Source organism: Recurvomyces mirabilis, assembly GCF_035927965.1.
Source record: "Recurvomyces mirabilis strain CCFEE 5264 chromosome Unknown scaffold_19, whole genome shotgun sequence".
In the NCBI taxonomy this organism is placed as follows: Eukaryota; Fungi; Ascomycota; class Dothideomycetes; order Mycosphaerellales; family Teratosphaeriaceae; genus Recurvomyces; species Recurvomyces mirabilis.
In genome coordinates, this window is record NW_027041953.1 from 236,786 (window position 1) to 252,901 (window position 16,116).

General features: G+C 53.3%; 9 protein-coding genes across 9 annotated transcripts; 5 read left to right on the top strand and 4 right to left on the bottom strand.

Moving 5' to 3' along the window:
• Positions 1–274: 274 nt before the first annotated feature.
• Positions 275–835, bottom strand: LTS14_007123 (uncharacterized protein; the record flags this gene model as incomplete). The annotated part of the gene is made up of 3 exons (XM_064839815.1): positions 275–354; positions 408–655; positions 759–835. 3 exons carry the CDS (start codon positions 833–835, stop codon positions 275–277), a joined length of 405 nt encoding a protein of 134 aa, XP_064692574.1.
• Positions 836–1,150: 315 nt separating this feature from the next.
• On the top strand, positions 1,151–2,373 carry LTS14_007124 (uncharacterized protein; the record flags this gene model as incomplete). The annotated part of the gene is made up of 4 exons (XM_064839816.1): positions 1,151–1,384; positions 1,463–2,005; positions 2,057–2,192; positions 2,264–2,373. The coding sequence occupies 4 exons, from the start codon at positions 1,151–1,153 to the stop codon at positions 2,371–2,373; spliced, it is 1,023 nt and encodes a 340-aa protein (XP_064692575.1).
• A 383-nt stretch (positions 2,374–2,756) lies between these two features.
• LTS14_007125 (uncharacterized protein) lies at positions 2,757–4,079 on the top strand (the record flags this gene model as incomplete). Its single annotated transcript, XM_064839817.1, has 1 exon — positions 2,757–4,079. The coding sequence occupies one exon, from the start codon at positions 2,757–2,759 to the stop codon at positions 4,077–4,079; it is 1,323 nt and encodes a 440-aa protein (XP_064692576.1).
• A 542-nt stretch (positions 4,080–4,621) lies between these two features.
• ATG3 (E2-like enzyme) lies at positions 4,622–5,790 on the bottom strand (the record flags this gene model as incomplete). Its single annotated transcript, XM_064839818.1, has 2 exons — positions 4,622–5,186; positions 5,240–5,790. 2 exons carry the CDS (start codon positions 5,788–5,790, stop codon positions 4,622–4,624), a joined length of 1,116 nt encoding a protein of 371 aa, XP_064692577.1.
• Positions 5,791–6,389: 599 nt separating this feature from the next.
• LTS14_007127 (uncharacterized protein) lies at positions 6,390–8,876 on the bottom strand (the record flags this gene model as incomplete). Its single annotated transcript, XM_064839819.1, has 1 exon — positions 6,390–8,876. The coding sequence occupies one exon, from the start codon at positions 8,874–8,876 to the stop codon at positions 6,390–6,392; it is 2,487 nt and encodes an 828-aa protein (XP_064692578.1).
• A 309-nt stretch (positions 8,877–9,185) lies between these two features.
• LTS14_007128 (uncharacterized protein) lies at positions 9,186–9,987 on the top strand (the record flags this gene model as incomplete). The annotated part of the gene is made up of 3 exons (XM_064839820.1): positions 9,186–9,424; positions 9,481–9,681; positions 9,735–9,987. 3 exons carry the CDS (start codon positions 9,186–9,188, stop codon positions 9,985–9,987), a joined length of 693 nt encoding a protein of 230 aa, XP_064692579.1.
• A 217-nt stretch (positions 9,988–10,204) lies between these two features.
• On the bottom strand, positions 10,205–10,801 carry LTS14_007129 (uncharacterized protein; the record flags this gene model as incomplete). Its single annotated transcript, XM_064839821.1, has 2 exons — positions 10,205–10,537; positions 10,682–10,801. 2 exons carry the CDS (start codon positions 10,799–10,801, stop codon positions 10,205–10,207), a joined length of 453 nt encoding a protein of 150 aa, XP_064692580.1.
• Positions 10,802–12,169: 1,368 nt separating this feature from the next.
• On the top strand, positions 12,170–13,454 carry LTS14_007130 (uncharacterized protein; the record flags this gene model as incomplete). Its single annotated transcript, XM_064839822.1, has 2 exons — positions 12,170–12,528; positions 12,584–13,454. 2 exons carry the CDS (start codon positions 12,170–12,172, stop codon positions 13,452–13,454), a joined length of 1,230 nt encoding a protein of 409 aa, XP_064692581.1.
• Positions 13,455–13,925: 471 nt separating this feature from the next.
• LTS14_007131 (uncharacterized protein) lies at positions 13,926–15,944 on the top strand (the record flags this gene model as incomplete). The annotated part of the gene is made up of 1 exon (XM_064839823.1): positions 13,926–15,944. One exon carries the CDS (start codon positions 13,926–13,928, stop codon positions 15,942–15,944), a length of 2,019 nt encoding a protein of 672 aa, XP_064692582.1.
• Between the last annotated feature and the right edge of the window lie 172 nt (positions 15,945–16,116).

Below are 16,116 nucleotides of genomic sequence, written 5' to 3' on the forward strand. Positions count from 1 at the left end.
CCGATCGCCTCGAGCGTGTAAACTAGACGTCGCTGACACCGATAAGCGGGAAAGCAGCGAGCAGACCGAACCCAGACGTCGAGCAAAGAAAGTAGGGGATGAGCAGTTCGAGTGGCGTGTGGCAGAGAAGGTTTATTTCAGGTTATACCTATAACATCAACGCCATGCCGGTACAGTCCTTGCACCAGATCATGCAAACACCACAAAAACTCGAGATGCGGATGTGTACACTCGATTGCCACCACGCAGTAGCATAAGCCCGAGCGCCCAACCACTATTTCTCCTTCTTGCTCTTCGCACCCTTGACCTTGGCCGTACCCCGAAGCTCCTTCATGCGGTTCTTCCTCTGCTTGCCTATCAACAGATATTAGCCTTCGCCCAACATGTCTTGTGTATACTGTACGTACGTTGCTGCCTGCTAGCCTTCTCAATCTTGCTCGCCTGTCCGTATCGCACAAGTCTGTAATGGGGCTCGAACTTCTTGATCGCCTCAGCGGAATCGTAGACGAGAGCGAAACCCGTGCTCTTGCCACCACCATACTGTGTTCGGAAGCCGAAGCAGGAGACTTGGTCCTTGGGTGCCTTGTAGAGTTCGGCCAGCTTGTCGCGGAGTTCGTCTTTGCTCACATTGGGGCGGTTGGGGTGAAGGACGTCACTGCATAATCACAAAGATGTTAGTATCTCGGTTTTCCTGATGTTCATGGCCAACGTTTCGTAGTATGGTGTATTCGTGGATGTTCTCGAAGGGATGTACGCACACGACCATTTGCTTGCGGGCGAGGAGTGGGTTGCGGATGAACTTGCGCGTGCGCAAAGTCACCTGGCCTTCCGACATGATTGCGGTATTTGAGGATGTCGAGATGTTCGAGTGAGCGCTTGCCAGGCCGTAAAGTCGTCGTCGATGTGCTGCAGCAAATTGCCGATGTGGGCTTGATGCGGAGCTTTGCCGTGGTCTTGGCGCGATATCTGTGCCTGAGGTTGACTATCCAAGAATAACAGGCACGAAGAACTTCAATCTGCTCTTCTCGCTTTAGGTTCACTACCTCCATTGTTGGCACGGTGGAAGTGGAGAAGAAGCTGATCAGGAGTGAAGAACTGGCTTTCTCCATTACTGCTATCGATGCTCTAGCCCTGATCTATCACTTTGGAAATGGACCCGCAACTCCTTCTCTTTCGGCGACAATATCTCCAGCTAGTGGAGCCCGACTTCCTAGCATGGCCACCGAAAGTCCTGCTCAAAGATCCCCATATACAGTCATGGGTATACAAGAAGCTATTCGATGCAAAGCATACCATCCGGCTGCCACCAGAGCAATACCAGATCCGAGCCCTCAAGCCGCTACTAGCCAAGATAGAACAGTCCATCGATGACGAAGAAGAAGATGTAGGTCGCTACAATAGTCACTCTCAAATCCCTCGCTCCCTCCATAATCGTCTCTGACGGCCTTTCTTTTCTTTGCAGGAGATCTCAGACGAACTCATGACCCATTTCTCTACTCTCATTGCCACCACTCTGCCTCCTGAAACCACAGCAGTGCAGCAAAAGACATACGTAACCTTCAGCTGTCTCCCGCCTTCTGCATCTACATCATTGGATGATAACGGTAATGAGCCAACGGCCACACTTCTAGAACGCAGACACCTGATCTCTGGCTCAAGAACGACTGGCTTTCGCACTTGGGAGGCGGCACTACATCTTGGTTCGTACCTTATGACCTCGGACGGACGGCCACTCGTGCAGGGCAGGAATGTGCTGGAACTTGGAGCTGGGACTGGGTTCTTGTCTATCCTCTGCGCCAAGCATCTTCAAGCGAAGCACGTTACTACTACCGACGGTGACGAAGGCGTGGTAGAGTCTTTGCGAGAAAATCTGTTCCTCAACGATCTCGACGATGAGTTGAAGGTACTGACGAGTATACTGAGATGGGGTCAAGGTCTACGAGGGACATGGGTTGAAGAAGATTGCGAGTCATGGCCGTACGATGTCGTTGTTGGCGCAGACATTGTTTGTTGAACTGAACACCGGTTGCGAGCCGTTGTGCTAACCTCCATACAGACATACGACAAAGTGGCTATCTCTGCACTCGTGGCAACTCTGCGATCACTTTTCGACATGCGTCCACAGCTGGAAGTCATCATCTCGGGTGCAGTACGGAACGCAGAAACGTTTGAGACGTTTCGACATGCTTGCTGTAAGCAGCTGATTCTGGCCGAGCAGATGATCAGGTACTGACATGGACCCTAGCAAGAAACCACTTCTCAGTAGAGGACGTTGAGTTCCAACCCAAACCCATGCGCGAGCAGATTGCACTCTTCTATGCTACTGCCGTTCCGCTGAAAATTTTGAAGATATCTCGACCAGATCCGAATTGAGCAAACCAGACGGAGGACAAAGGACCTGTATGAAGAGTCCCAAAGTCCGCCGCAACGCCACGTTGGCCGATTTCAATGACTGCGGTGTACATACCAATCGACTTACACGAACAGTCTACTTTCTTGTGTTGATCGCCATGAATTGACGTGGGCCAAGCAGCATCCTTCCGCTTGCCGTCTTTACCGCCACAATCCTTCGACCGCTTCTTTTCACGCTTCCACTGCCTCATCAGCAGACTACAGTGCAGCCTTGGTATGGAATGGTCGCGTCTGTACAATACCGTATGCCCACTTAGCAAGATAGTCAGTAGCACGATAAGATAAGTCTCTAGCCCACTGCTTCATTATCGTTGGGCACTAAACATACGTTCAACATTGCAAAAATGTCACTAGGCAGTCTAACCTCCCGTATCATCCTCGATAAGAACAGCTACACAAACCAGGACCCATATATAACCGGCCACGTAGCCATCCTCTACAACTACAGCTCAGCAAACACATCCGGCACCCTCTTCGGCCCCCTCAAAATCATTCTCCAGCTATGCGGCCGTTCCAAAACCAAGATCTTCGAACGTACAATGTACAGCCATACCACCTACCGCGGCCGTGCAGAACTGGTAAATCGATTCCACCGTATCCACGACTCCCCTGTCCAGGCCGATGGCAAAGAAGAATTGATCTTCCCGTTTGCGCTCAAGATGCCGACACAGGCTCAAGAGATCCGGGATCAGAGCGTCCCGTCGGTATACGAGTCGCATGCTTATTTTGCGAATGAAGGGCATGCTCTGCCGCCGACAATGGAGGTACAATGTAAAGACGACGCGTCGGTATATTCTGGGCGTCCGCCATTTGAGAGTTTCGTGGAGTACTGGATTAGTGCTCGCTTGGAGATGCCAGGGATTGATGTTCAGGTGCAGAAGGTGCGGGATTTGAAGTTCGTGTACGTGGTTTCCTCATCAGCTGAGAAGCAGGCGCAAGCTCAACGAGCTGGTCGTACTCAATCTTGTAGAGAATTGGCTGTTGTAAGGACGAGGAGGCTTTTACCCGAGAATGCGCAACGGCATGGTCTTCGACAAAAGGCCAAAGCTATGATGTCTGGTGAGCGGCAGACTACGCCCTCGTTCACCTGGTTAGTGAAGATTATGACGCCAGAGAAGATCTGGACAGGGAGCTGGTTCGAAGTGGCTGTAGGTGCGGCACCCTATGCTGTACAGGGCGTAGATCAGAAACAAGACTCAGCCGTTGATACGCCCGATATCATGCTACAATCCTTATCCATATACTTGCTCTCGACGACTCGAGTCCGAGCGGAGAAGGAGATAATGAGCGAGCATTCCTCGGAAGTCGAACGGAAGGAACAGCTTATCGTACAGAAGACTTGGCGGGAAGGCGGCCTCCCGTTGGTCCTCGGTAGTGCCACGCCGGAGGAGACGACGAGTCGAGTGGTCAAGAAGGACTTGATTCCCAGTTTTAAGACCTGGAATATCAGTCGGCAGTATGTCCTAGCGATTACTTGTCGGTTCAGTGTTGCGGGTGAACTGGCGGATGTAGAGAAGAGAATGGATATCGAAGTCGGTGCTGCACAACCAGATCAGGGAGACGGCGCTGCGCCGGAATATCAGGCTGGTATGAGTGTGGGAAGTAGCCAAGTCGAAAAGCAAGTGCATTCGGGATTATTGCCGCCACCGCCGCCTTACGAAGGATGATTGTAAAGCCATGCATTATTCTCGAACTGGATCCGGAAAGTCAAAAGTACAGAATGACGGAAAAGCGCCTTGTAGGACACAAACTCGCTTGAGGTCATCGAGAGCGATGTCAGACCCACGGTATCTATGTCCAATATGCAGCGGATACCTTACCATAGTATCGCGCCGCAACGCCATGCGACCCATTCAGGACCTAGGAGAACACTTCCCCTCATGCGCCAGCCTGGTGCCATCCGCATCAACGTTAATAACCATGACCACCATATCCAGTGCCGACTGTCATAGGAAAAGGAGACCTAATCCATACCCACCGCCATTAACCCACCTCCAAACATCCTCCTCACCTCCATCCACTCCACCTCCCTAGGAAAATCCACCCCGGGAAACAACTTGACATATTCTTCCCTCACCAGGTCCTCCAGAGCCCTACCATCCGTCCGAATTCTCGGAATCTCGAGGCACTCGTACCCCTCCCTTCGGCTCAACACGTCGCTCGCAGCTTTCTCCACCAAGGATAGAGTATCATGGGGGCCCGAGCGTAGCTACACGCCCATGGTGAAATCGTGCTCGATGCCCGGCGTCACGGATGCCATGAATTTCAGGAAGACGACGAGGTATTGATCCACACGGATAGCGACTTCTTCTGGTTGGTCGGAGGATTCGTCTAGGACTTCCCATTCGCCGTCGCCGCCTTGGTTAGCTCCTGAGGTCGAGGCAGAAGTAGATGCCTTCGTGTCCGCTGGCTTCTTCTTGTCCAGGCTCCAGCTGGATGTCTGTTCCACTAGCCCTTCCATACCGGCACTACTAGCTTTTCCGCCCTGCTTCAATTTCTCCATCCGCAACTTCAAGGCTGCGTCGGCGCGATCGAGCAGGACTTTCATGACACTGGCGTGTTTGCAGGGATGGACTGAGGCAGTTTTGATGGGTGGGGAGGTGAAGGAGAAGTCCTCGAGTGTTACTGTTTTGTCCTTGTAGTCGCCAATGATGTCCTCCATCATGCTGATAGGAGGGAGTGGTTGATTGGAGGCGGCGTGGTAGCCGAGGAGGTAGAGGCGTGGGGTGCGGTAGTAGGGTGTGTAGGTGATGTAGAGGGTGTATGTTCGTAGACTGAGCGTTCATTAGTAGACTTTTCAGGTGACGGATATGCGCGTTCATCTCACCCTTCCTCGCCTCTCCCAGTCTTGGTATCACGTATGATAGCCTCCTCATCGTCCTCCTCATCCTCCATATCCGGGATCTCCTCCTCCTCGTCTTCCTCCACCTGCTCCGTCTTCCCATTATCATCCACAGTCCTCACATCCTTCATCCTCAACTCCGCACTCTTGCTCATACCCCCACTCCCAGACCCCGCCTTCAACCACCCATCATTCTCCGATCCCGCTTCCTCGCCAGGTCCCTCCAACATATCCCTCACCACCTGGTCGTCACCGTCGCCACTATTACCCAATCCAAGCCCATCCTTCACCCGGTTCCGACAAGGCACTCCACGGGTGACGAGATATTGCTTGCCAGGCGGGAAATAGCTGACCCGACGATCCGGTGTCGCTGCATCGGCCCAGCTCCAGGACGGGAACTTGTAGACGAGGAAGTCGCCTGCTGCGAGGAACTCTTCGGGGGTGATTTGGCCTGTGGTGCGGAAGGTTGACTGGTGGGAGAGTGGGGCGAAGCGGTCACGGAGGGGGTCGATGAAGGTGTGGATGAGGTTTTGCATGGTGTCTGATTTGATTGAGTCTGAAGGAGAGGTAGGATGGCGGTAGTAAAGGTGATGTTAGTGGGCGATGTGCACGCCGCTGCCTCCACGTCAGGCTGTCCGTGTCCGTGACCCGCAGCTCACACGCAGCAGCTCGAACACCAACTTTGGCGGGGCACGATTTAGACTTCAGGGTTTCCGATCAGCAGCATATGATTGGCTGTGATAGATCTGCCACTAATTCGTGCAAAAAGATGGCGCGCATTCACTACACTTCCCACTGTCTCGGGATCGTGGCTGATAGCCTCATGCAGCTATCGGTGGATAGGCACCCCCAAAACGAGCAAAGCCATTGACTTGATTTTCGGACCAACGACGAGTCAGGCAAAGGAACGAGGGTCGGCAGCGTTCGTATATAACATGAATAGAGTGAGAACAAGTTCAATCGTGCTTGCGACCACGCACGATTCACTGATCTTTCAAGCACTGCTCGTTGCGCCATCTGATCGGCGTATTGTATATACTACCTCCCTATCAAGATTGAATCAAAGCCTCCCCATTCTCGAAAGCACGGCAGTTGATGATCACAGCTGACTGTGGCAGCGACATCGTCCACATATTCACGTCTTTGTGGTCTCACCAAGCGCATCCGCAACATCCTTCAAACACCACCGCTCCTCGTCCCACCCAGGCGGTCGCCAGTCGAACAGATCAAAGGCCTCCCTGCTCCACGGATCCGCCGTCATTGGGACTTCTGTCGGACTATGCTTCGTAACCGATCTAGCAACCGCTTCCGTAGCCACTTTGGCCTTCTTCGGTGCTTGAAATGGTCGACCGAGCATGACGGCCGCTGTCCCAGACGTTGCTGTACTGAGCGTGACGGGCTGCTTTGCTGCTTTCTTATTGGTCCTTTTGGACGCTGGCAAGGCTGGCTTCGCGAACGCTGGCGCTGTCGTTGTTTCATTGCCTATCGTTTCTGATCCGGCGGTCTGAACTTGGTCCGATAGCACTACTTGCTCAGAGGCTTTAGCTGCGTCGGTCTGTCTTACCAGCTGTGCTTGCTTTTGCGGCGATGGGGTGAACCGCATAGGAAGACCCGGGACACGCTTCAGCGTTTCAATGACTTGCCCGCCATGGTCGAGCAAGGAGATCTGAGGTGTTCCTTCCTGGATAGCGGGATTGTCAATGCCAGATACCATCTCAATGGGAGCCTTGCCAGTCGTCGATACAACGTCCGGAGTGTCAGGTCCAACGCTAGCCTCGGCAGATCGGTCCCCAATGCCAGCAGCTTGGGCAGCTTGCGCTATGGACTCAGCAGGCGGCGGAAAACATGATTGAGCACTCTGGCGTATCTCTTTCCTACCGATGCGCCTTCTTCTGCGAGGAGAAGAGAGCTTTACCTTCGTGCCCTGTTGCTTATGTGAATCGAGTACAACTGCAAGTGGAAAGTCCGGTCGGTGGACAACATGCATGCTCTCAGCCGTAGTCTTGTCAGCCCTCACCGAATTAACCGTCGGAGAACTGTGGGGCGCGGGATGCTTGGGGATTTCCAATAGATCTGTTCGTGAGCTTTCATCATGACCGCCTAGTGGTATCTGTTCCTGCATGAGAGCTTGCGGCAGCATGGTGTCGATATCCACGAAACTGCTGCTGGTGTTGACGATACTCTGAAATTGGTGATCTTTGATGCCGCACGACTTTTCTGTGCCGTCATGATTGGTCTGCCCAGAATCGAGCGATTCAGCCATAGGCTCTATGGCGGCGGCCTTCGTGATCGGTTTAATATGGCCTTTTACTTTTCTGAGGCGCTCATCTAGCAGTTGCCGCTGCGTCTTTGTCTTCGCGCCACGGTCTCGACTATCATCGCGCTCATCACCAGTCAGATCAGGAGCATCAGCCAGGTCAGTGTTCGGCAGACGAGGGGCTTTCGTTGTCAGCTGGTCCTGACATACCAGCATTTTCTTCTTTGGAGCACTCGCCGCAATCTTCAGAGCCGTACCAGGCTTCTTACTGCGTGGCGTGTCGACGTTTGCTTTCGCTAGTGGCAGTGACGGCCTTGATGCGAGCTTGGTTGCCTCTCGCTCGACTGCACTACCTTTGCTTGCCGCGCTGTTGCTCGATATGTTATGCCGGAGCGGCGTCCCTTGTCGAACTGTAGCAGATGAATGCGCCGCACTGGCGGACTTGACAAGCGGAGTCTCCCGCGCTAACCGTTCCATGGCGGGCTTTTGTGTCTGAAATGCAGGTGAGCTTGACCGAGCAGGCGGTGCTGTTGCTTCTCTGCGTGGTCTGTGTCTTGGTGGAGAAGACGGTGGAACCAGAGCATCACTCGAAAAGCCAGGCAGAAACTTGTCTGAAGGTGCATCGTCCTCTAGCTCGATTATCTCAACTGATTGCGGTGATCGCTGATCCTGTAGAATCTGTGCCTTCTTTCTTGCGTTAGCAGCATCTGATGTGCGTGCCCATAGCGGCGTTGAATCCTTGGCAGGCTTCACCACGCTCATAGCTACCGGTCTCCCTACCCGCTGTCGCTTTGGCGATCGTCCTTCGTTCCAAGCATCGTTCTCCAGACCAGCATGTCGTACCTCGAACGGTGACTTTGTAGGTAGTGCTGCCTTCCCTACAGGTCCTTTCGATGTTCCTAGCAATGCATTGAGTGATCTGTGCTTGAGCGCGGTACCTGGTCTGGACGCCGTCATGCTAGGAATCCGTACAGCAGGTGTCTGCGGTACTCGTGCAGGCGAAGATCCGTTGCCAGTGACAGGCTTCTTCCTACTTGCTCTAAGCTCCGTTAAGTCGGTCTCAGTTCTTCCTATAGCGTCTGCAACCTCTACCATGGCCCCGCCTTTTTCAAGCATAAGCTCGTCGCCCTCTTGCAGCACTTCGCCGGCCGTCCAGTGCATATCGCCAATGTAGTTGCGCGGGATGTCGTACACCATGATCCGCTTGTTGAACGTATGGAAGCGTAGGAACCCATCGTGCCATTTCTTTTGCTTCTTTCTGAGATCGTGCGTGTAGAGGCAGTTGAATTCGAGGACCGGAGCAGTATTCTGAGTCTGTGGAATTGACAGGGAAGGGGTGCCACTGCGGTATACAGCGGCCGTCATAGTGATGGACGGACGTCATGGGTGGCATGCTCTATCTGCCCTCCAGACGTAATGCTCAGGCAAAGATGACACGAGATGTCAAGTGTGAGACGCGTTCTCGGCAGCGCGGAAGTAACGCGAGATCTCCCGCCTCCACGTGACGAATTCGGCCTTCGAACTATCGTGCCTTCCCTAGCAGCCAATCCTAGCGAAGTCCTGATCATCGGAAAGCCGTAATCGCATTACGGGTGAGGTCATTTCAACAGTACGAAGAGGTTTCCAACTGGACAGGCAGCTTGCCTTCGTCCCCATCTCGCTCGTAGCGCAAAAATGTCTTCTACCAACTTCCACGTCCGGAGGACCAAAACAGCACAACTGGACACCGTGCAACAATACAACGGCATTCGCTCCACAAGATGGGTCACGCCACCCGATGGCAAAAGTGTCCTTGAGATACAGACAACCCACCGACCAACGGATTTGCAGAAAGTCCCCGAGAAGCTCAACTACCTAACACCACCACCTCACTGGCACTGGTACCAAGATGAGTTCTTCCACATCAGAGAAGGGTTCGTCTACGCAAGAATACTTGTATATGCCACCCCAGCTACTAATTACGGAGTAGACGCTACCTCTTCACCCTCGAGGGTAAGGAGACGGCCGTATCAGCGTCCGATCCACAGCCCGTACATATCCCAGCACGTGCGAGACATACTTTCCGTGTCGACGATACCCACGAAGGCTCTTGTACGATCGAGATCTCGACCGGCATCTCGCCACGCAGCCCGAAGGACGATCCCGAGGCCGAAGGACCCAACGAGAAATTGTTCGTCTATCTCATTCCAACGAGCACGAATACAGTGCTAATTCTGAAAACAGCTTCCGCAATATCTACCAGTATCTCGACGATTGCTACATCCAAAACGTGTCCCCGTCACTACCGCAACTCTTGCTACAGCTCCATAGTGCCGAGGTCAGTATGGCCTTTCCAGGTCCGACATGGCTTGCTCATCCACTATCCTATCTCTTCGGTCTCATTGTGGGTGTGGGAATCGGCCAGTATCTGCTGGGCTACGAGGCCGACTATGCGGAGTACTACGACTCCAAGCGGGAGAACAGGAAGAATAGGTGACGTCTGTAGAAAGCTAACCAATTAGACGTGGCTCTCATAAATCGGAGCATGCTTGTAGGCGGAAAGATTCGCCCTGCCTATGAACGTTCTATCTTGAGTCGAACTCCAACTGATCCTCAGCAATATCGTGACATCGTAAGACCAGGTCAACCCAGCTCCAAATCCAGCGCGCCAATCATGCTTGCATGAATACCCACCCAGTACTGGAAGCACATCATCAAGCAGTAAACCTGTACCGCATACCCCTTTTCGGCTTCAGCACCGGCGCCTCGTCCACAGCATCCTCAGTGCTACGAGTAATCATAGTTGTTAGGCCCTTGCTACGCATGAAGTCTTCGACGAACTGCTTCATTTTTGGTACGAGGCCGGCATCATTGTCGACTCGTCTTCTCAGACGTGCGTTACGAGGTTGATATCCTCGCACTAGCATTGTGCGTTCGTCTGTCGTGGAGTCGAAGGAGTCGGTCGTCATGATTGCCATGTCCGGGTCTCGTTTGACAGTCCATGCTGGTGTGGCCTCTCGGATGTCGTGTGAAGGGTGAATCTCGTGCTGATCCACAGTTAGTCATGAAAACTCATCCCACGTATCACGGAGATACCGGATGCCTGGTTCTGCGCTGGCACAGCATACCTTCTAGGACTGTAGCCAGGCCAAGACAAAGAATGATGATACACCCAAAATGATTTGACGTACCTCTGAATGTCCTTGTGACCATCGACGTTCGATCTCGCCCAGTGTAACTGGAACGGGCTTGTCTAATACTGTAGTGATTGTGGCCGCCAGGAGCAGAGTGCTAATGGAGGAGAACAGCATGGCTATCCTGTTCCTTGCGACTTGGCTTGATGTCCGACCGCTGGATCCTGCGTGCTGGCTATGAAAGAGTGACTGGTAAAGAGCGACAACGGACGATCTTGATGGTAATAATTGTAGGAGAGATGAGAGTATACCGCACTACTTATCCCAGCCAGTAGCATGCCCGCCTGGACGCCATCATGCGCCCTCGCGGAGTCCGGCGAGACAATTGTCACATGTGTTGCGCAAGGTACCACCTGTCATGCTCGAAAGAGTACTGTGCAGGAGCGGCTAGTCTCTGGTTGAGGAGAGTGCCTCCAGTATCTCCACACTCCGATGTATCATCGAACATTGTGCAGTAGTGGTGGCGGGAGAGGGCACGCTTTTGTGCTTCGGCCCTGGCTTGTTTACATACCTCTGTCCGCATTACGGAATGTGAACCGAAGCAAGGGATCGGTGTCTTCCGGTGACTCAGCACGTATGATCACCTGCTACCTCCTACTAAGTTGTAATCTCATTGGGAATGGCCTTGATACACGACGAGCACATTCAAGCCCCAATTTTCGCCTGCGCCACGACTCATAGGTCACTCGACTGCGACAGAATGCAAGCTGTCGAGACAAGCTCTTCGCACACTCGTGGCCAGGCCGAAGGACGCCTGAAGAGCCTATTCATCGTTCAGATGAGCACGGGGAGTGATGGGAGGTTGACATCCGCGCAGAGGTTTTCAGACGTGTGGTAGTGTGCAATGGCAGCCAGATCTTCGAGAGCATGTTGCCACCTAGCGGCTTCAGTGCTGGCGCGAGATCGAGTGACGTTCTGGAGCCAGCTACTCGAACTGCAATTCGATTGAAAGATCTCTTGCTGTTCAGCTATTCATGTTGTATTGGCGGGCCAATATGCCACGTTCTCACCGCTCGGAAACTGGCCCAAGCGCAAAGGCGCCACGTCACGGGGACAGAGATTGACATCACAATCATCGACGAGTACATCGCAAGAGGACGTGCGAGACGTTCGCTTGCCACTCGGAGGCTTGTCAGTGCGGCATCGCAAAAGCTTACAGAAGTAGGTGTACATGGACAGAATCGTTTCAGTGTGTTCTAGAAGATATTTAAGCCTTGCCGGATTTTCAGGAACATTCACGGCAAGCGGGCCGGTGGAGCCTCCTGCATGGATACCCCTTGTCCTAGCATGTGAATGACGTGTGATTGGATCTTTGGCCGAAGTTTCCCAGTCGGTCTCGCGTGGCCTTCCATCAGCCAGTCCTTCGATTCCTCCTGCTCCACCTGTCTCTGGCGGAGGTAGTGAACTGTTCTCCCGACTGGTCTTGACGTTGGGAAGCAATTGCCCCTGCAGCAGCAAGTGAATGAGCGCATCAATACAAACATAATGGACTCTCACCACTCTGAATTCGTGGTCTCACCTCCTCCCTCTTCAGACCCAACACCAAAGAGTCCTGCGCTCGCCTTCGAGCCAACCTCGAACGACTCTCTTGCACCACGTATCCCGTCACCTTCGAAACAGACAGAGAAGTCATCACAGTCGCTCGGACCGCAATCCATCACGGGGATCATGAGTCCACGAGGAGAACAGGACCTGCAGGTTATTGTTGATCAGCAGGCGAGTGCTATGGACAGGCTGCATGAAGCATTTGCGGCAGAGCGTCAGGTATGGAATCTGGAGAAGGACTGGTTGCACCAGCGCATAGCAAGCCTGGAGCAGCTGCTGAAGACGAGGGATCACCATAGGTTGGTTACATGATTTGCGGATAGTGGAAGAGTGGCAACTAACATAGTCGCGCAGTCCTGCCAAATCGCCTGTTATGTCACCATTGAGCACCGTTTTCAATGGCAATGGCATCATCTCATCACCACAATCTCGAGCAATGAGCGGCACTCCTCACTTACCGAGCATCGCTGAAGACGATGGCATTCAGCCAATGCCGCTGTCGCGAAGGCGAGATGGTGCTCCAGTATCCATCGACTTCTCGAGGCGGCCACCTGTGCCTGCAGTTACACTAGCGAGATCAAGCCGTTCGCAAAGACAAAGTTCAGTCTCGTTTGACCAGGAGATCAGAGTAGATGAGGTACCCATCTCGCCCCCTACATCTGCGATGCCAATGTCGCCTCTTTCCCCAGCTAACCGTGCTGAGGCTGGTCACACACCACTCAAGGCCGCCGATCGGCCATCGACTCCCCCTCCAGGCAAGATGACCTTCGATGGCATCGAAGACACTCCCACGCGCAACAACACACACATCAATCTCATGTTGACGAGAAGCAATGAAGACGAAGATGACGTCTTACTGAAGGGTCCACTGTGTATGCCAGAGCTGCCCAACCAGCCCGATGCATCCAACTTCACGCTCGAGGCATTGTCGAAGCGACTCGAGCAAGTAGCACGGAGCCCGGAGGAGTCTAGGCCAACGATATACAATGAGCCCAGCCCAGGTATGCTGTCGCCGAAAGAACCAGCGCCCTTGGACTCAGCTGTCTCGGACCACCCGCACTCAGCATCACAGCACTCGCCCGCTATTTCGCCTGGCTCTCTCGCGCCGGCAGCCGAAGCACCACAAGAGCTGTACAACGGGGTGAAGCTGAAGAAGAAGCCTAGCGTCAACTTCGGGGCTCCTTTCGGTCAGCTCGGAGGATTTGGCGGGAGGAAATTGTCGTAGAAAGGCCCCGGCAGGATATAGATGGTGAATGGTGGTTCTTGTGTTGCATGCAGATTACGGAGCACAACGGCGCATGGAGAGGCTGGTCCCACGTGCAAGAGATACCCCCTAAAGTGGCCGGTGAGCCTGGTTGTATTACCCATAGACTTACATCGCGTAACAAGTGCTTTGGCACCTATCTTCACACCCCCCGATGCTCTTTTCTCCTTCGTGTTTGCGTGTCATCGTCGTGTCCGGTGTTCATTACGGCTAGCGCTCGAGCTGCTGACTAAAAGGTATCTCGCAGATATATGTATATATACACATGCTTGTCGAGACCAAAGTACATGTACGCTTTCTACCGTTACCAATAATAATGAGGCGATGAGAAGCTTACAGACCAGAAAGACATGCTAGGTGAGGGTCATCTGGCGACCCTGAGAAGTTTATCCAACCACACCACGCTCAAGATCTCGAAATTGGCAAACAAGCATGCCGGCTCTCGCAAGCGTTACAATACCGCTATTCAGCTCTTTGCCTTCACAGAGCACTTCTAAGCATCACTCCAGGCGTCGCCTGGCATTGGATCCTGAGAGAAGGCTATATGGCAAGGGTCCCCTTCTGGTCAAGCTGTCTGATGAATCGCCAACGGATGCCACAATAGTCAGTAGAGTGCTCGGCGACAATGGCGCCTACTACGATGTCAAAATCGGCGATGTGACGTTGAATGATATCGGCGTCTCAGAGATTCTGGACTACGTCTCTGCTCAGCATTTGGAGGACTATGAGAACAATCAGTTCGTGGAGGAGGCTGAATTGCTTCGCATTGCTGAGGCTGAGGAGGAGCGCCGAGAGTATGAGGAGCGGCAACGAAGGAAGCAACGCGCGAAGCTGAAGGGTGTCGCAGGCTATGCTGTCCCTAGTCAAGAATATGCCGAGCAAGAAGAGGCCGAGGAGGCTGTAGTGGCAACTGGCAAGCACGGCAGAGCACGACCTACTTACTCGCATCTCTTCAAGATCCCACTGGAACGGCGACGCAGAAAGCGCGATCCTCTGACGGGTGAGCTCATACCATTAAGCGACGTCGAGATGGTGCAGGGCGATGTGATGATTGAATCGTCACAGGATGATGAGCAGGCGCCAGACATGCCTGGCCACCCATCACACTCTGCGTCTGAGCCTTCAAAACGCCGACGGCGAAAGCGAGACCCCATCACTAGGGAGCTACTGCCACTCGGACAGGTCACTGGGCGCGGCATGGCCTTAGGCGGTTCGTTCGCAGGGCCTACTGAGGATGTCAGCAAGAAGCGTCGGCGCAGGCGCCGGCATCCTATCACGAATGAACTCATGCCGTTTGGATGGCGCTACGATCCAGACGGGGAGAAAATATCTGGGACTTCAGGCGCTCGCGGAACTGATGTTGGTGCAATGTCGCCTGCGATGCACAGGTTGAGCATCGCACAGGATCATCAAGCAAAACGAGTCAAGCTTGACAGTCAATCATCCTCCGGTAGATCCACTTCTGGTCACGTCGTGCTGCCTAGTCCTGCCAAACATGCCGAAGACGAGTCTTCCGAGGATGATGAAGACGAGGTCAATGTCGTACCGACCACACAACGTGTCCCTGGATATGGTATGCTGGCTTCCTCGGCCACGCGATCCGTGCACAATACACCTCGAAAATCATTACCTGGTGCCTCTCACGGCATGCTTGCAAGCGCGGCGATGGTTCAGTCAGCTGGTGTGACATCGGAAAGCGAAGGATCGCCAGCGCCAATAACTGTCGAACGAACGTCGATCTCACGTCCTACACTGGATACGGATATTGCTGGTGTCAGTCAGATCGAGGAAGATGAGGAACTTGAAGACGGCGAATGGATGATCGAGAGCATCTTAGCTCATCACATGTCCGATCCACGAACACACGCCACGGAGCTAGGTAGGGAACCCGTGATGCTTTACAAGGTCAAATGGGAAGGGTACGACGATCCAACATGGGAGCCAATTGAGAGTTTTCCGGATGTCGGAATCGTCGAAGACTACCATATATATGTTGCGCAGCAGGACAGTATCAGAGCAGCGACCTTGTTACAATACAGTGGTGCTGCTGTTCAAAGAACAAGACACACTGCTATAGTAACTTCTGGCATTGCAAAGATGAAGACCAATCTGGAGGACAGTTCGAATTTATTGAGCGTGGCTACAGCCCCAGTGATACAGGGTACTGATCATGATGAGGACGATCAATCCGAGGACAGCGAGGACGACGAAGAAAATGACTCCTATGAGGTTGAGTCTGTCCTAGCCCACCGTATGTCTGATCCAAAGAGCCACGGACCTGAATATGGTCGTCAGCCAGTCCTGTTGTACCAGGTCAAGTGGAGGGGCTATGACAACACCACCTGGGAGCCGATCTCGAGCTTCGTGGACAGAAGTGTGGTGAAAGGGTACCGAATTAAGGTTGGCCTAGATCCCACCAGTAGTGAGAGTAAAGTCGTGCGTAAGACGTAGCAGAATCTCGAGACGCTATAGCTGCGGGTACGCCTCGAAAGCACAGGATGGTCGCGGTAGAATTTTCGGTGGCCTCAGGCATGAATTTTTTGATCGGGATTCAAAGTCCATATTGGGTAACGTGCTTGCACGACACACGATACCGCCTCAAGCTCCAGCTGCTGCCACTCTC